The 19,981-nt window shown below is 46.2% G+C and overlaps 2 protein-coding genes across 3 annotated transcripts; one reads left to right on the top strand and one right to left on the bottom strand.

Moving 5' to 3' along the window:
- The first annotated feature begins 2,615 nt into the window (after positions 1–2,615).
- LOC778420 (probable phytol kinase, chloroplastic) lies at positions 2,616–4,533 on the top strand. Of its 2 annotated transcripts, none has more exons than XM_044479059.1 (6): positions 2,616–3,127; positions 3,512–3,583; positions 3,659–3,790; positions 3,887–4,002; positions 4,105–4,219; positions 4,305–4,526. In XM_044479059.1, exons 1-6 carry the CDS (start codon positions 2,631–2,633, stop codon positions 4,498–4,500), a joined length of 1,128 nt encoding a protein of 375 aa, XP_044334994.1. In that variant the 5' UTR covers positions 2,616–2,630; the 3' UTR covers positions 4,501–4,526. The 2 variants fall into 2 exon arrangements, with proteins under 2 accessions (XP_044334994.1, NP_001414943.1); NM_001428014.1 differs by having other exon boundaries at positions 2,814–3,127; positions 3,516–3,583; positions 4,305–4,533.
- A 72-nt stretch (positions 4,534–4,605) lies between these two features.
- On the bottom strand, positions 4,606–7,669 carry LOC123055122 (probable arabinosyltransferase ARAD1). The gene is made up of 3 exons (XM_044479058.1): positions 6,987–7,669; positions 6,204–6,457; positions 4,606–5,435 (listed from the first exon to the last, which is right to left on the bottom strand). The coding sequence occupies exons 1-3, from the start codon at positions 7,615–7,617 to the stop codon at positions 4,884–4,886; spliced, it is 1,437 nt and encodes a 478-aa protein (XP_044334993.1). The 5' UTR covers positions 7,618–7,669; the 3' UTR covers positions 4,606–4,883.
- Positions 7,670–19,981: the final 12,312 nt, after the last annotated feature.

Below are 19,981 nucleotides of genomic sequence, written 5' to 3' on the forward strand. Positions count from 1 at the left end.
CGAGGGAAGGTCAAGCATCGTTGGCTAGTTTGCTCGGGTATGCACGTCTCTCAAATCCGTGGAATTTCTAACTACGCCCCAAATACAAAGAGGGACAGCACGCCGGAAAAAAGAACAAATGGCCCAACGATTTGTCGGTATCAAAGTCCCGTAATATCTCAGTGCACCATTGTTGCTTTAACTTATCACTTATGATCGCTTTAGTGTTTACAGTTGTGCTAGAATAAAAAAAAACCTTAATGATAATGCCCACACGTGTGATGGCACTTATCAACATGGCCCAAATGCAGTCGATGTCGTTCAATTCATTTCTACGAATATTGAAACAGTTATCATCTAGATCGAGAGCCAAGTAAGCACCCAACGTCATGTGCGCGTTAGCATTTAGTGTCACATGAGTGGGCGCTCCTCGCCTGAACGGACACACGACGCTTGCCCGAACGTGGGTGAAACTGCTCTTCTTCCACATGACGCTCGCACGGTGGTAACTAGTTGATCACACACGACAACTATGGTTGACCATACATGGCAACTATGGTTTAACCACACGTGGCAACTCCAATTAGTTACACATTGTGCATATGTGGCAACTAGTTAATCAGACAGGGTAACAATGATTGACCATATATTGCAACTATGGTTTGATCACACGTGACAACTCTAATTAGTTACACATGACAACTATATTTAATGATACATGGCAACAATAGTTAATTACACATGACAACTAAAGTTGATTACCCACACGTTCGCGCTCATGGGGTGGGGGTGAGCAGTTGCCACACAGGGGCGTGTGAGCCGTCGTAGCTGCGTCCGAATGTGTGGGTAGTTTTAATGTTCACCCACACAGAGTCATGTGGGCTGTCTCCTGGGTACGATCGGACGAGTCGTGTGGCCGGGTGTCCATTATGCCACATGTGTGACAATTACCGGCGTCCAAAAAAAGTGATGTAAAATTTGGCTTTTGCGTGCAAAACACCCAAAGTCCAAATGCATGCATTCTTTCCTCCTCCACACAAGAAAAGACCCTATGCTCTCCTCCTCCCGCTGGCGCCGCCGCCGGTCTGCCCCGTCCTCGAATGGCCTTTAGGCCATGGAGGTGGGGAGGATTTCAGCCCCTGCCCTACCCCCGCGCCGATGTGTTGCTCGCCTTTGATCTGTTTTAGTGTTTGTTGCCATTGTTAGAGCAACTCCAATGGGGCGACCCATTTCGTCCGCGGCCGTCCGTTTGGGTCGGCGCGGACAAAAAAGCCGGCCCAACGCGCCGACTCAAACGGACGCCTGCCGACCCATTCCCGTCCCATTTTTGAGCCTGATTTGCGTTTGCGCGGACACGCGGCGGACGCGCGCGCTCGCCCTCTTCCTCACCGGGCCCGCTGGTCGGTGGCACATTGGATTCACACCCTCGCCCGCCTGCTACGTCGCCGACGCCGCCGACCATTTTTTCAGATAAAAATGGATACATAGATAGTTCTAGCATACACAGATAAAAGAAAAGACCACTACTCGTCGCTTTCTGACTCCGACTCGGTAATGTCCTCCTCCGACGTCTGAATGTAGGCGTCAGCATGCTGCTCGTCTTCAAAGTCCCAACCCGACGTTTCTCGTAGCTTCAGTTTCAATTGAGCTGCCTGCTTCCGCGAACGCTTGTCCTCCCGATAGGCGGCTCGCTCCCTCCTCCTCGCGTCCCTCTCCAACCTCCTTTGCTTGTAGAACTGGCGCTCGTCGACGAGCGCCACGCCACCAAGGCTTCCACGTCCTTCTCCGCGATGGCGAGGCGATGCTGCCGCCTCCGGTGGACACGACGATCCTCGTCGGTGAAAAGCCGCGGGAGAGGCGCCAGATCCTGTGCCCGCTGGCTGGACACGTTTGAAAAATTCATATCCCGACGAGGCCTCAGGAGGCGCCACGCCGACGCGTCGTGCGCGCGGGCCGCCTCCTCTGCGGTGTCGAAGGTGCCGAGGATGAGACGTTTCTCGCGAAACCAGATCTCGGAGGAGAAGGCGCCGGAGCGGCGCTCGCGGACTCCGCGAAAATCCGAAGCGCCCAGGCGGCGGATCGACATGGTGGTGCAGAGGCGGCGAGGCTAGTGAGGGGGGGGGGAGACGAGTGGGCGGCGGACAGAGTGTGGAGGGAGCGCCTTCTTTATAACGAGCGCCGGCCGCGGCGCGCGCGAACCTTTCCCGCGCGCTGGAGCGCCAAACCAGTGCGCGTTAGGCCGCTTTCCTCCCGCGCGCTGGAGCGCCAAAACCAGGGCGACGACATGATCTAAAACGCGCGCGGTCATGAAATGGGTCGGCCCGGTGGGCGCACTGCCGACCCAAAACTAAAAGAGGACGGACGGCGGGCGGGCGGCCGACCAAACGGACAAAAAGCGAACAAAAACGCCGGTCGACCCGTTGGAGTTGCTCTTAGGTGGTCCACAAAGCCGGTTATTATTAGATCGGAACTTTGGAAGTATCTCTCTGGAATGAAATAAATAAATAAAGGGAAAACATCCTTGACCGGTGATGCTGTAGACTGACGGTGGTCCGGCAAGCCTAGGGACGGTCGACAGCGCACCCAGTCCCCTTGGGGTACCATCGGCACTGTCCACATCGGTCCATCTGGCCCCGCCCGCCTACTGACCAATGTGGCGGCGGGGGCTGCCGCTAGATTCACCAGCACCGCGCACGGCACGGGAAGTACGCCGCCGCGTCCAACCAACCGCTGTTCCCATCACGTTTAAAAAATATCCCCCGATCCAATCGCCGTCCCCGAGCGCGCGCCCCGACAAATCCGCCTGGCTCCCCGCCCGCTCCCTCGTCGCGTCCCTGTCTCCACTCTCCAGCGCCCATTTCCTTCACTTCTCATGGCGGCGGCGCGGCCCGCGCTCCCCTCCTCCCCGACCTCGCTGCTGCTCGCGCGCTCCATCTCCGCCCCCGACCTCGCCGCCCGGAGGCCGAGGCGGTGGCTCGTCGCCGCGGCCGGCGTCCCGGCCGTGGCGGGGGCGCTGGCGGCCTCGGCCTCGACGCCGGCGGCGTCCATGCTGCTGCGGGACGGCGGCGCCACGCTGCTCGTCACCGCCGGGGCATACTCCCTCGTGCGCGCCTTCGACGCGCTCACCGAGCGCCGCCTCGTCCAACAGGTCTCGTGCACTCCGCTCTCTCACCCGACCTCCCATTAATACGTACTACTAGTAACTCACTGACTAGCTGTGATCTGTTTACTAGTAACAGTGAACTCAACTAGTAACATCAATCACTAGAGCCTCCCTGATCTTCTAGAAAAACATCAATCACTAGGGAGATTACTACTGTATTTGTTTACTGAACTTGATTCAGTTAAAGGTCGTCCAGATTGAGCTTCCTGCTGTCAGCTTGCCACTGCTCTAAACTAATGACTAAATCTCAGCATGCACAGTAAAAAAACTGGCCTAGTTATTTCGATTGATCAGACACGAATTGATCAATAACTACCTCGTCTGGCTCCTTGCTTGGTTGCTAATTTGTGGTACTTGTCACCATTGAAGGCAGAGCTTGAGCAGGAAGGTTGTGCATGTGCTATCCGGGGTCTTTTTCATGGCTTCATGGCCACTCTTCAGGTACTCCTCCAACTTCTTATGCTCAAAATGCTTGCATCAGTAGAGATCTTAACATAGAGATGCTCTGTTTTGCAGCAATTCTACCAGTGCACGGTTCTTCGCAGCGGTAGTTCCGTTCCTGAACTGCGTAAGGCTTCTCACCTACGGGCTCGGCTTCTACTCCGACGAAGCTCTAGTAAAATCGGTGACCCGTGAAGGAAAACGAGAGTAATCCCAATGTGCCAGCGATGATATTCAGTTGTGATCCTCCGTTCTTCTTTGAGACGGCACCTCCCTGATACAATCTATTATGGTCTCTGACAGGGAATTGCTGCGAGGCCCTCTGTACTATGTCATCGTGCTACTGATCATTGTTCTAGTCTTTTGGCGGGACTCCCCGATCGGGATCGTTTCCTTGTCGATGATGAGCGGTGGTGACGGTAAGACGGAAATTGGTTACAGGCCCTGTAAACACCGCATTACACTTGACGACTTGTTCGTTTTCCCTGAGTTTCTCCACCTGCTTGATTTTGGCTTCGCAGGCTTTGCTGACATTGTCGGGAGAAGGTTCGGCTCGCTCAAGCTGCCATTCAACAAGAAGAAGAGCTGGGTCGGGAGTGCCGCGATGTTCATCTCTGGGTTCCTGCTATCTGCACTGTATGGTTCTTGCGGCGCGCTCCCGTTGTCTTGATAGAATTTCGCAAGGCGTTGCTGATGTATTCTCTCTGTTTTGTTGTTGCAGGATGCTGTCCTATTTCTCGTGGCTTGGTTACATCCATGTCAGCTGGGATCAGGCGCTTGGTAAACTGGTTCTCGTTGCGCTGGCAGCCACTGTGGTGGAGTGTATTCCTGTAACTGATGTTGTAGATGACAATATCTCTGTTCCCTTGGCCACCATGTTGGTAGCCTTTCTGTTGTTTGGCAACACTGCAAATTGAATATATGAACAAATGTTTTGAGCTCCTCCTGTACTGCCACCAGAAGTTCTCTCATCTCCTTTTTCCCCTTTGAAGCAAAAATATAGGCATCAGGACACCCATGTCTAGGTAAACATTTGTTTTCAACAATTTGTACCAATATACATCAATCCGTATCCAGCCTTCGCAATTCGTTTCAAATGGACAATTTCTTCAGTGAACAAACAAACCCCGTACAACAGCTCATCGAGCAATATGGGAAATCATTCCTAAATAGTGCAAAAAGGATGAAGAAGTATCTGCCTACAGTTACATGCTCATATTTGCAACTACCAGGGGAAAAAAATTAATTGACTTGCAGTCAGCTGAGCTTTTCGTTGAGGATCAGCGACTAAGAGAGATGGTCAGGTACAATGGCACCGAAGTGGGATTGATGCGCCTTCAGGCTTCCGCTTCTCACGGATGACCGCTTCTTGAATCATCGGCAACTTCTGATGAATCTTCTTCCAAATGTGGTTCACAGCACCATCTTCTGGGGCAGAGACCTTGCTACTTTGGTGAGTGTTTTCGTACTCAAAGATATGCTGGACTCCAGCCAGGTTTCTTCTGAATTCATCCTTCTGCTGCTTGGAGATATTCCTTAGGTAGTTCGTTAGCCATTTGGGTCTCATTGCGTTACCGACTGACACAAAAATGGAGAATTCTGTGTAGTCTATCATCCCTTCGAAAGGAAGCTCAATGTCATCGCTGACAATGACTGGTATGCAAAGACTTGCAATGGCATCAAACAGACGACATGAACTTGGGGTGTCCCCAGCTGGGTGCAAGCAAAATTCTGATGTCCGCATCCCTTTTATTGATTGTTCACGTCCTGTGGCATTAGGAAAACCTTCTTCCATGACAACATCAGGCTCATTAACCATCAAGTCCCACAGTTTTTCACGCACCAAACCACCCTGAAATAAATACGTGAATTAATCAGATAGGTGGTTTAAATTAGTATTTTGCAAGCAGTATAACCTAGGCCGAAGTTAGTTACTTCACTCAGATATACAAATCATGGGGGCAACTTAATGCTACAGCTTAATCGTGTATTTCTGTTGTCAATATAAATCTTTAAAAAAGGTATCAGAACGATAAAAACTATGCCATGGAGTTCTATTTATGTAGACTGCATAAGCAATAAAGTCCCATTGAGAGCACAGTGCTTTTCAGTGTTTTTAAAGCACAATGGTTCAAATCATACTTTCTGGAATAGAATAATAGATACATTAAAAATAGAGCCAAACATTTATGTTTGAAAGGTCTAGCCTCGCATATATTTGAAGATCTTCAAGTAGAATGAACCATTTACCATAAGTTTATTTTTTTTATTAAGAGTGCTAGTTTCAGGTATTACATACTACCTCTGTACACTAATATAAGACATTTTTACAGTTTAATTTGAACTGCAAAAACGTCTTACATTAGTGTATAGAGGGAGTATGTGATAAGCAATTTCAGGAATTTCAAAGCTGGCAAAAAATAAAAACAATGCAACCCAGGCTCAAGAAGTAAATCACAAGCACTATATGTACACATTTTCACATTTTTTATGAAATTAATGATGAAACCCAAGCAATGAAGTGACTAGTCAGGTACAAGATGGAATCCAGATTGCAGATAAACCTTTCCAAATATAATGCATAAATCAAGAGCTTTATTTTATGATTAATAGTATGTACCCGATGCCTGTGTTTGGCTCCCTTGAAGTACAAAAGAGTGGGGCGATCCATATTTTCTGACAGGTGCAGGGTAGGGAGCAAATGTGTGTAAGGCACAATGACATCTTTGAGCAATGACACCTGAGTGTGCTGTATCATTTTTGAAGAGTTGCCGCCTGCAGATTTTGAATCGAGTTTGTACCAGCCGCCAAAATCAACCACCAGTAGAATTGCTGGAGCAATCTCCGCCCGGACATGCCACATTGCCATAGGGTCTGTCAAAGAATGCCTCAATATTTAACATGACCTGAGCAACCAGAAGAAAAATAAGCTGCTAGGAAAATCAATCTTCACGAAGACAGAAGCAATACGCCAAACTTTGGCACCAATTGCATAAAAATACAGTATTCTCAGTCCAATGCCCAAGTGCGCTAATATGTACACACACTTGGAAGATAACTGGTATATTTCAGGTAAGCCACTACCTGGCTGTGAAATCCTACGAAACCAATAAGCTTAACTAGTTATGCTGACATGAATTAAAATTATGCAAAAAGTATTTCTAATTTGCGGGTTAATGCATTATCAGGGTTCTCCGGTGATTGCAGATAAAATTCTTTCAAAGTGTGTTAATATGTATACACACTTGCATGATCCACAGTAAAAGTTTCTTAACTAGTGACATTTGAAGTTAAGCCACTTCCTTGGCTGAGAAAACCATTAATAAATCAATGAAAGCAATGCTTATATTTGTGGGGTTAGTGCATTATAAGTACAAGATCCGGAGTTCCCCAGCCGAGTTACCTGTGAGGACGAAGACGTGGTCGCGGCCGCCGGACCGGCGCCAGGCCGGGTGGGCGGTAACGCGGTCGACGACCTCCCGCTGGCGGCGGTAGTCACCATTCCCCTCCTTCCTGCGGAAGGCGCCCTTGGTGGCGCCCCACCCGAGCTCCATCTCCGCGGAGAGCGTGGCGAAGAAGGGCACGAACACGACGTCGGCCTCCCTCCAGTCGGCGACGACCCTCACCACCGCGGACGCGGGGGCGGCGGGGCCGAGGAGGGAGCGCAGGAGCCAGTACTCGGCGCTGTACTGCCGGATGAGGGGGCTGGCGGGGTAGGGCGGGTGGTCGCGCGGCGGCGGGTGGTCCGGGTCGGAGGAGGCCGGGATGCGGGCGTCGGCGGCCGGGAGCGACCAGTAGAGGTCGAGCAGGCCGTGGTTGAGCGCGCGCGGGAGGTCGGCGACGTAGACGCTGAGGCGGCGGCGGTGGCCGGGGTCGTGGTCGGTGGTGCGCGCGGAGGGGAGGAGGGGCGGGGAAGAGGACGGCCTGAGGAGGAGGAAGGAGAGGGAGAGCAGGAGGAGGGCGGGGACGGCGAGCAGGGCGGGGCGCTTCATCGCCGCCCGCCGGATCTCGCCTGAGATGGGAGGCGGCGGCATGGTGGGGAGGGGGAGAGGGATGCCCTCCGTGGCACGCTTCGCCTGAATTTTGTATTGTAGTATCTGAATTCCAAATTTAGTTCAGTATTCGTGAAATCTCCACAAACAAATTGCTCAGAGAAAATACCGTTCTCCCTCCAGTATTTGAATACTTCTCGCATATGTTGTTTTGAACATCTATAAGGTTATACTCTAATGAGCATTTGTGTGAAACAATGTTGGAGACGGCTTGGGCATCTCCAACAACGCGCGCCACGCAGAAAAAGCGTTTGCAACGTGCTGATCGTCAGTTTTTGCGCAGCGAGGAGCGCTTACTCTAGCGGCTGCTGAAAAATTTAGCGCGTGCGAACCGCTGAAAAAAAAACTGCGCGTGCTCTCGCACAAACAACATATGCACTCCAAACACAACCAAGAAGATCAAACACAAACAAAAAAAATCACCAATAAATAGTTCAATTTAAATTATTACAACTCAAACAAATAGTTTATCTTGCAATAGAACAAATAGTTCAACAATACAACATCAAACATACAACTCATGATGCTCTTTGTCGGTCATTCCATGCCCACCACTCCTCGATGAGATCCTTCTGAAGATCATCATGCGTTTTGGCACGTCAAATGGCATGATAGGAGGCAACAAAACGGGCCACCCTCACATCCCTCCGCCGCACTCGCACGGGATGTCCCAAGAGTTCATACTGAGAGTAGTCTAAATATTGGCCACGCTCATTCTCGATGATCATATTGTGCATGATATACCAAAGCATCTTTTGATCCCAAAATCTAGCCGTTCCTCTCACAATGGCAAATTGGACTTGCAAAATCCCAAAAGCTCTCTTCACATCTTTTCTAGCCACCGCCTGAGCATTGTGGAAATCAAGATTTTTCTTACCTTCCGGTTTTTTCAACGGCTTCACAAATGTTTTCCACTTTGAATAGATGTCATCCGCAAGATAGTAGTCATAGTTGTATGTATGGCCATTTGCTACAAACTGCACAGGTGGCAGTTCACCATTTGCAATCTTATTCATCAGTGGTGACCGATTAACAACGTTGATGTCATTCAAAGATCCAGGCATTCCAAAAAAGCATGCCAAATACAAGTCTCTTGATTGGCCACTGCTTCAAGGATTATAGTGGAACCCTTTTTTTGGCCGTGGAATTGTCCATGCCATGCCTTAGGAAAGTTCTTCCAACTCCAATGCATGCAATCTATTGATCCAAGCATACCCGGGAACCTGCGAGCTTTGTTCATCTACAAAAGCCTTGCGGCGTCTTCCGCATTGGGAGATATCAAATACTCCGGGCCAAACACTTGCACAATTCTGACTGCGAAGCCCTTGACACACATGATGGCTTGACTCTCACCCATGGCCAAGTGGTCATCAACTAGATCAGCCGGAGTACAGTATGCCAACATACGCAAAGCGGCTTTCACCTTTTGAAAGGTGCTATGCCCGAGCTCTCCGGCGGCATTCCTCCTTTGCTGAAAAAACCTATCATGGCTCGGTAGTTTCTCTGCAATGCGCCTGAACAACTCGGTGCTCATCCTAAACTGGCGCCGGAAGTACGACCCGGGGTACATGGGATTATCCACAAAATAGTGCCTCATCAATCTGTTGTGGGCATCGATCCTATCCCTCCTAATTTTTCGCCGACCCATAACCGAACCACCGTGCTTCGGTTTTTTTATTGATGTGCATAGCTAGGATCATAGCAAGATCCTCCTCCTCTTCAATATCAAATTCTTCTTCGGAAGAATCATATGACGAACTCATCTACAATGTTCAATTTAATCTAGGCTACAAAAACTACAAACAACATGCACCAAATTCATGTAAAAATGTGAATTTGAAGCAATACATACCTTGCAAGCGTTTTGCCGAACACCTTGTGAGCGCTGAGCGGCAGTGGGTGGCCAGGCGCTGTTCGTCGGAGGAATGGCGCGCGCGAGGGACGGCGGCGACTGCAGGGAGACGGAGGAAGCAGCGGCGGCGCGGGGATAGGCCATGTAAGCGCCGGAATGGTCGCCGGAACAAATGGGGTGGTGCGGGTGGCGGCGCCAGCGCCTGAGTCGGGGTAGGTGGAAGTCGCGAGCGGCCGCTCGAGTGCGCGGCGGGTGGTAGCGGGCGCAGCAAATAAACGCGGCGCGATGGCATTTCGGACCACGCGTTGAACTCTTTATGCCGTGCACGCGGTTATTGCGCCTCTGCTGGAGCTCCCGGAGCGGTTGCGCGCGCGCAAAAAACCAAAATTTCTAGCGCGGTGCTTATATAGCGTGATTGTTGGAGATGCTCTTAAATAAGAAGAATGCAACACCGGGAAATACTAACAATAATGTTATTATATCATAACATACAAAAAAATTGTCCAACAAAACACTAACACCTCGCTCGCATGTGCGTCCTGCTAATACATTGAGCGAGCGTTTCGTGATGTAGACACATAACACCCAAATCACTAGTTTGTGCAATTGCATGTGTTGTCAAGTTGAAGATATTGTCCTAGATGGCATCACAATTGTATAATCCAATAAGATAGATACCATGTAAACTAGTGGTTTACTTCACTGGAAAACATTAATGCATCATGACATATCTTGGGATTGGTCAAACCGTTTTAGTTTACTATATCTCACATGTTAACCACAATTGGTGTCAGCTGCTAATACAGAGCTCACTTGAGACTAGCTTCCCCAAAATCAAGGACCAAATCTTGGGTCCTCACACTTTGAGTATGGGTAGGTTGCGCCTGAAGCTTTTCGGTGCTTGAATATGATGTCGTCTTCGTGCAGAGTTATTTGGCCTTTCCATAGAGGTACATACACAAACCACTGAAAACCAATGCACTACCCAACAAGCTGCCATATAACAGTAAAATGTATCAATTATGGAATAAAGAGTATATAGTATAAACGTTAAAGCAAGAAACTGTCAAGCTATGATATTTGATGTAATTTAGTGAAAATGTAAAACTAAACCACAACATTCGTTAGGCTACATTGTTCTATAGGGGTCACTACATTTACACAACTCATCAGTTATACACAGGGACTGAGCTAGGGGTGTGTTGGGGCCATGTCCCCCCCCCCCCCCCCATGTGATTATTTTCTCAAACAACCTCCTCTTTATTAGCTCAAAATAGTCTAAAAACTTGTGTTTGCCCCCTGTATAACATTCCTAGCTCTATCCCTGATTATACATACATCATGATAAGCACAAATATATTTAAACACCATTTTCTTGAAATTAAATAAAGGCACTTTTGAGTTCTCCCTAGGCTATTTTTTCTTCAAGTCACACTTTACAATTTTGTGCAATTTTGTTAGATAATGGTAGCTACATTGAGAATACACACACCCCGGGAACAAAGACATTATGTCCAATTATAATACATACATACATACAAGAAAACAAAAATACTTGAATATGAGTCCGAATACTAGATCAAGATACACATAACTCTCCCAATGTGATGCTTTCTCCTAGTAATAATGCCCCAAGAACCATGGTGAAGACAATCGATAATGTGTTGAACATTGGTGGAAATACAATGCCCCACTTTTCCACAACATATATATATATATTCAACCAATACTTAGCGGTTGTGCTAAGTCCAGCAATTGTTCAAAATCAAGTATGTGCCACATTATTTCCTATAGTTTTTAACTACCAAGTTAATAAAAAATATAGAAACAACTGCTTTTAATATTCAACATCGTGAAGGAGTTGGATCTCAAACCATATAGGAAGTCCTCGTAAGTAAGTTTTTACAATTTTGAACTTAGTTAACATTTAACTTTTAACAATGATATGCCCATTGGGACCCTTTGATTCAAAGGATTCTCATAGGAATGTTGGAGGATTAGAATCCTCAGGAATTTTTCCTATGTTGGTTGTTGATTCATAGGATTGAATCCTATAGGAATTTTTCATAAGGACTTCTTTGTACAGCTTCCCATAGGATTTCTAGCATCCACTCAAACATGTTTGAAATAATACTTTTTTTCCTCTGATGCAATTAAACCAAAATCCTATAGGATTGAGATGAGCATGACATTCCAATACTATGTTTTTCCTATTCCCATGTTCTTAGAATCATGCAAATCAAATAGGCCCTAATTTTGGTAGATAGAATAAAGGTTGAATACACCACAAAATAATCTCTAACCAATCTTTTCCTTACAAGTTCTCTTGTATCTACAATCAGAACCTATCTTGGTTGGGTTGCTTGATTTTTGCTCACTAAACTAAGATTAACTTATACATATAGTGGATTATTAATTAGATTTGACAAAGTAGTGAATATTTAGGCAATAGTAAAGGTTTTCTAGAATTGAACACATTCTGGAAAAGACTTGCCGAGTAGACAATTGTAAATAGTTAAATGTTCCATCCTACTTGCCAGGCAAGTTTGTCCCTTCATAAAAATATTCCTGTGACACATGTTTGCAAGTCACCAAGAACACAGGTGAACACTGATGGCCAATGTTTCCATGGATACACCTTTAAACTTTCGCCTGCATTATTGGAAACGCTACATTATTACCGGTCAAGAACAAGGATAAAAAAATCAAATCATGTTATGCCTATTAGGGGAAATCATAGATAAAAGCCTTAGAACGAAATCACCGCGCAAGGACAAGGTTACTAGTAATTTTAATTAATTAGTAGAGGAAAGCCGGAAGGGGGGAGGGGGGCGAGCGCCCCCTAGTTGCAGTGTCCATGGTAGTACTAATTCAGCTGATTGATTTTGATGTGAACATATATAGGGTAGTTCATCGAGCGTCTATACCCGACAAAAGCATTGATGAAGAGCCATGCAAGAGCCTTTGTATCCGATTCTTTCCACTTCCCTCTGCGGATTTGTCATACATATTCTTGAATCAATGGTTAAAATTTATGACCTTTCGAGGAGTAGGGCAAATGGCAAGATGAAAATGACACCTAGAATGCTTCTATAACAGAGCAATGAGAATACAAACATGTCGCCATCAAATGCTACCTTGCCTAACAGTATAGTTCCTGTGTTGAAGAGCTCCACAAGGACCGCCACACAGACATTTGGTTTCCACCTGCTTCCTATGTAGCAGTTTCAGTCAAAATATTAGCAAACAAATGTGTTTTATCGCAGTTTAAAATGTAGAACATCGTCAACAACAGTCATACAAAAACCATGTATGAGATCCATATAGATGCACGTAGTGGATAAATACTTTGTTGTGATGCACAGAAAAAGAAAAATTCTTATATCCCATGAAGAATGTGTCTGTTACATGGACACATTGGGGCATACTCGTAATCTAAGTATCCATTTTTTCATTTAAATAAACATTCACATAATTAGCCATAAACTTTTGCAAATATGAGCAAGAAAAGCAATCAACTTTCCACTGTATATTTAGTTGAGCTTGCAGAAATTGCAATGAACTTTCCCACTTTATTTAGGTGAACGAGCTGAGCTTCTAAGAAAGGATGATATTTTCAAATGTGAGAATTAACTTCTCAAGGGCAGAAATCCACAACTGCTTTCAAGCAAAGAAAAACCCTTTGCACCAAACACAGTATGCCTAGTAATATTTGATGCGGATTTGGTGAACATGTGATGACCCACAAGTATAGGGGATCAATTGTAGCTCTTTTCGATAAGTAAGAGTGTCGAACCCAACGAGAAGCATAAGGAAATGACAAGTAGTTTTCAGTAAGGTAGTGTCTGCAAGTGCTAAAATTGTAAGTAGTGGAGTAGTTTGATAGCAATATAATTTGTAACGAGCAAGTAACGATAGTAGTAACAAAAGTGCAATGATACGTCTCCGTCGTATCTATAATTTTTTATTGTTCCATGCCAATATTATACAACTTTTATATACTTTTGGCAACCTTTTATATTATTTTTGGGACTAACATATTGATCCAGTGCCCAGTGCCAGTTCCTGTTTGTTGCATGATTTATGTTTCGCAGAAACCCCATGTCAAACAGAATCCAAACGGGATAAAAACGGACGGAGAATATTTTTGGAATATTTGGAGAATTCCAGAAGAAAAATCCATGCGAGACGGTGCCCGAGGGAGGCACGAGGCAGGGGGGCGCGCCCCTGACCCTCGTGGGCTCCCCGTAAGGCGGTTGATGCCCTTCTTCGGCCGCAAGAAAGCTAATTTTTAGGAAAAAATCACGGCGAAGATTTCAGTCCAATCGGAGTTACGGATCTGCATATATATATACGAAACGGTGAAAGGGCAGCGGACGAGAACGCAGAAACAGAGAGAGACAGAGAGACAGATCCAATCTCGGAGGGGCTTTCGCCCCTCCCATGCCATGGAGGCCAAGGACCAGAGGGGAAACCCTTCTCCCATCTAGGGAGGAGGTCAAGGAAGAAGAAGGAGGGGGGCTCTCTCCCCCTCGCTTCTGGTGGTGCCGAAACGCCGCCGGGGGCCATCATCATCACCGCGATCTTCACCAACACCTACGCCATCTTCACCAACATCTCCATCACCTTCCCCCATCTATCTACAGCGGTCCACTTTCCCACAACCCGATGTACCCTCTACTTGAACATGGTGCTTTATGCTTCATATTATTATCCAATGATGTGTTGCCATCCTATGATGTCTGAGTAGATTTTCGTTGTCCTATCGGTGGTTGATGAATTGCTATGATTGATTTAATTTTCTTGTGGTTATGTTGCTGTCCTTTGGTGCCCATCATATGAGCGCGCGCGTGGATCACACCATAGGGTTAGTTATATGTTGATAGGACTATGTATTGGAGGGCAAGAGTGACAGAAGCTTCTACCTAGCATAGAAATTGATGCATACGGGATTGAAGGGGGACCAATATATCTTAATGCTATAGTTTGGTTTTACCTTAATGAACGTTAGTAGTTGCGGATGCTTGCTAATAGTTCCAATCATAAGTGCATAGAATTCCAAGTAAGGGATGACATGCTAGCAGTGGCCTCTCCCACAAAAAACTTGCTATCTGTCTAGTAAATTAGTCAATTGCTTAGGGACAATTTGGCAACTCCTACAACCACTTTTCCACACTCGCTATATTTACTTTATTGTGTCTTTATCTAAACAACCCCTACTTTTTATTTACGCGCTCTTTATATTCTTGCAAGCCTATCCAAAAACACCTACAAAGTACTTCTAGTTTCATACTTGTTCTAGGTAAAGCGAACGTCAAGCGTGCGTAGAGTTGTATCGGTGGTCGATAGAACTTGAGGGAATATTTGTTCTACCTTTAGCTCCTCGTTGGGTTCGACACTCTTACTTATCGAAAGAGGCTACAATTGATCCCCTATACTTGTGGGTTATCATGCAACAAGGTAGCCCAATCCTTTTGAGACAAAGAACAGTTCAAAACGGTCTCTTATGATAAGCAAAGCATTCCTGAGGGTACACGGGAATTTCATCTAGTCACTTTCATCATGTTGGTTCGATCTGTGTTTGCTACTTTGATAATTTGACATGTGGGTGGACCGGTGCTTAGGTGTTGTTCTTACTTGAACGAACCTTCTACTTGTGATTAACCCTCCCGCAAGCATCCGCAACTATGAGAGAAGTATTAAGAATAAATTCTAACCATAGCATTAAACTTTGGGGTCCAATCGGTCCCTTACGGAATAGCGCATAAACTGGGGTTTAAGTTTCTGTCACTCTCGCAACCCACCATATAATTGCTACTCCACAATGCATTCCCTTAGGCCCAAATATGGTGAAGTGTCATGTAGTCGACGTTCACATGACACCACTAAGGGAATCACAACATACATACTATCAAAATATCGAACACATATCAAGTTCACATGATTACTTGCAACATGATTTCTCCCGTGACCTCAAGAACAAAAGTAACTACTCACAAATGATAAACATGCTCATGATCAGAGGAGTATTAAATAGCATATTGGATCTGAACATATAATCTTTCACCAAATAAATCATATAGTAATCAACTACAAGATGTAATCAACACTATACTAGTCACCCACAAGCACCAATCTATAGTTCCGGTAACAAGATTGAACACAAGAGATGAACTAGGGTTTGAGATGAGATGGTGCTGTTGAAGATGTTGATGGAGATTGCCCTCCCAAAGATGGGAGAGTTGTTGGTGATGATGATGACGATGATTTCCCCCTCCGGGAGGGAAGTTCCCCCGGCGGAATCGCTCCGCCGGAGGGCAAAAGTGCTCCTGCCCAAGTTCAGCCTCGAGGCGGCGGCGCTTCATCCCGAAAGTCCTCCCTTTATTTTTTCTAGGTCAAAACGACCTATATATCAGAAGATGGGCACTGGAGGTGGGCCGAGGAGGCCACAACCCCCCAGGGCGCGCTGGGGGGCCTGGCGCGCCCAGGTGGGTTGTGCCCCCTGGTGGCCCCCCTCTGGTAGTTATTTGTTCCAGTAATTCTTACTTATTCCATAAAAAATCCTCGTGAAGTTTCAGCTTGTTTGGAGTTGTGCAGAATAGGTAACCTGACGTAACTTTTTCAAGTCCAGATTTCCAACTGCTAGAATTCTCCCTCTTGGTGTGTACCTTGCAAATTATGAGAGAAAAGGCATTAGAATTACTCCAAAAAGCATTATTATGATAAGAACATTATAAATAACAGTAAGAAAACATGATGCAAAATGGACGTATTAACATGCCGCTTCCACAGAGACCATTTGTGAATAGTAAATTAAAAAAACGCTAGGAAAAAACGTGATTTTTTTTGTAACGTATGTGGTCGAATGGTATACTCGTGTACAAAGTTTCACGTAGAAATGACATCCATGATATTCTGGGAAAAAAATGGCAAATCAAAACTATATTTGAAAACACTGTTTGAATAAATAGCAAGGTCATATTGCATTTTCTTCACTGTGGATACCTTAGGTGTCATTTCCTAAAAAAACTTCACATGTGAATAGAATGGCGGTCAAGTTTCATACCCAAATTCCAGATTTGTTTCTAATATTTCTTTTCGAATTTACAATTAAAGTGGGTGTGCGTAGAATAACAACTTTTAAATTAACATTCCTTTCAAAAAATAACTTCTAAATTAAGTTCTTGATAACTGCTATGTGGAGTGATCAACGCATTAACCTTGTCAGGCCAAACTGCCTCGGCGCCGCCACAATGCCAAACAGCACACCGGCATGCGCTTGTCCATCAACCCGCGTCCAACACTGAGGCTCCACTTCGGCACGCCATCACCATCATCTTCGATGCGGTAGATAGAACACCGCTCACCTATTGGGCCCTCATCGTCTTCTACAGCTGCCAACGAGCCCACACGATGCCCACCACCACAATGCTCTCACGGTGATTCCTTCAAGAAAGACATGGGGCCCAGAGCGCTGTCGCCGCCCATCGCAGTTAGGGTTTTGACCCAAGTGGCAGTGTGGTGGAAGAGGTAGGGCAGACCCGGCCAGCCGACGTCTCCAAGAAGAAAATCGGCGCCCTCGAGGGTCGTCGCCATCGCGGCCGGCCGTAGCCGACCATGGAGTTATCCGGATCTGACCCCCACTACCCGCTCCGCTCACAGGCTTGTGACCAGCTAGACGGAATGGAGCTAGTTAGGGCATGTACAATGATTGATAAGATAGTCTTATCTTAAGTCTTGCATGTGATTTAGAGATGACAAAAGAACATGTATACAATGGGTTATCTCTTAGCCTTAACTTCAATAACTAGCTATTCCTAAAAATATGATGAGACATATTGTGCTAAGAGATCATCTCTTGTCTTCTCTAAAATAAGAGAAGACAAGCCTTTTCTTATGATTTCTCTCTCCTCCATCTTATCATTTATCCTACGTGGCATACCTAAGATAGAACTGTTGTACATGCCCTTAATGGATACATGGGTCGAATTAACAGTCATGTGTTGAACGTGACACGCTGAATTAGTAGTTCAGGTTTGGGACCATTTTGTGAACCGCATGTGCATGCATGGGCACGTCTTTCGTCAGAAACCGAGCCCCGAACGTAGGGTAACAGTGCCTCGTGCTTAATTGACACCAATCATAACGGGCGCGCTTTCCGTCTCCCGGCACTTGTAGATGTAGTCCACGCATGCAGTCGACGACGGGAGGGAGGGAGGGCGGGGGAGAAGATTCGGCGACCGATCGCAGGGGCGGCGAATGGCAATTACAGTGACAGATACTCTCAGCCCGCACGTCGACCATCCCCAATAATTGTCAACTTAGCCCGTTCGAAAACAAATAATTGTGAACTTCAAAATGATGTGTCCGCTCTGTCTTTCAGAGGTAATTATAGAGATATGATGTACGTGTGTGTTTATAGGGATTAAGTGTATGTGCGTTTGTATGAGCGTCTGCATTTGTCATTTTTTTTAACAAGTACAAACACAGATATCTACATATACGCACATACTGACATACATTCTTCCCTATACTACTACAAAACATCTATAGCCAATATGGACACTAATGACGCACTGTGCATGTGGTGCGCCATAACTAAATAGTAATGGCGCACCATGTGTTGGTGCGCCATTACTGTGTAAATACTAATGGCGCACCACATGCACGGTGCGCCATTAGTAATTTTTTTTTTCAAAACTAGTAATGGCGCACCAGGGGATAATGCGCCATTACTAGTTAAACTAGTAATGGCGCACCACACCCACAGTGCGCCATTAGTAATTATGTTTCAAATTTTTTATTTTTTTTATTTTATACTAGTAATGGCGCACCACTCCCACGGTGCGCCATTAGTAATTTGGCCCAAACATTCCCTCGAATGCACCCCCCGATGGACCGCCTTTTCAGTTTCAAAAAAATAATAAAAGAAAATGATAGAAATGTCAAAAAAATAAAAGAAAATAAGATTCCCATGTGATATGTGGTCTAGTTGTTAGCAAAATTTACAAACATGAATTTTTGACTTTTTTGCAAAATCTCTCGAGAATTTGTAAAATGGGCATAACTTTTGCATACGAACTCGGATGAAAAAGTTTTTTATATGAAAAATCATCTACTCGAAAAGATAGATCCGAATTTAACCGGGGGAACCCCTTTAACATTTTCAAAATCTTCAAAAACCTAACAGAAAAAAAGATACGGGGCTTTTAAGATCTGGAGAGGCAAAAAATTCAAACTTACTAATGGCGCACCCGCCAATGGTGCGCCATTACTATCTTCCCGCCTTCAAAATTCAAAATAAATAAAAAAAATAAAAAAAGTTAGTAATGGCGCACCTGCCCACGGTGCGCCATTACTATGCCGTATATATGGCTGGGCGTGGTCCTCTCCTCCTTACCTCTTCATTCTTCTCCTCCACTCCACCTCTCCTCCACTCCATGTCCTCCTCTCCTCCACTCCATCTTCCCTTCTCTCCTCCACCATACTACCCTCCTCCTCTCCGGCGACCTCCTCCTCCTCCTCTCCGGCGACCTCCTCCTCCCTCCTCTCCTTCCCTTCCCTCACGGTTTCTCCTCCCTCCTCTCCGGTGAGCTCCTCCTCCCTCCTCTCCGGTGAGCTCCTCCCTCCCTCCTCTCCGGTGAGCTCCTCCTCCCTCCTCTCCGGTGAGCTCCTCCTCCCTCCTCTCCTCCCCTCCCCTCATGGTTTCTCCTTCCTCCTCTCCGATGCTCCGGTGAACTCCTCTCCGGCGACCTCCTCCTCCTCTCCAGCGATGTAGGCGAGCGCCTCTCCAGTGACCTCGGCCCTCCTCTCCGGCGAACTCCTCTCCGGCAAAAGAACACGGCAAAAGAACGTACAAGATCCAAAAACGAGAACAAAATTTGAAAAAAAGGAGCAAAAAATGGGCAAAAAAATCGCGATCCAGATTCAAATTCAAAATTCAAAAATAGCAATGGCGCACGGTGGGGGTTAGACGGTGCGCCACTACTATTTTCCCGCCTTCAAAATTCAAAAATACTAATGGCGCACCGTGGCCTATACTAATGGCACACCAATGGTGCGCCATTAGTAAAAAATACTAGTGGCGTGGTACTAGTGGCGCACCAGTAGTGCGCCATTAGTAGGCAAAACTGGTGCGCCACTAGTAGGCCTTTTCCTAGTAGTGCTATGAACGCAACACACGCACACCCTACCACTACGATCACATTCACACTACTAGAAAAAGGGCTATAGATGGGATTGACACTAATGGCGCACCAGACAAGCGGTGCGCCATTAGTATATATTAATGGCGCACCACCTTCTGATACGCCATTAGAGTTGAAACTACTAATGGCGCACCTGGCCCAGGGTGCGCCATTAGTATCAAATTTTTTTTTAACTAGTGCGCCTGTCCAAACATACTAACGGCGCATCCAGACACAGTGCGCCATTACTAGTTGTAACTAATAATGGCGCACCTGGCCCAGGGTGCGCCATTAGTATCAAATTTTT

Source organism: Triticum aestivum, chromosome 2D, assembly GCF_018294505.1.
Source record: "Triticum aestivum cultivar Chinese Spring chromosome 2D, IWGSC CS RefSeq v2.1, whole genome shotgun sequence".
NCBI lineage: Eukaryota > Viridiplantae > Streptophyta > Magnoliopsida > Poales > Poaceae > Triticum > Triticum aestivum.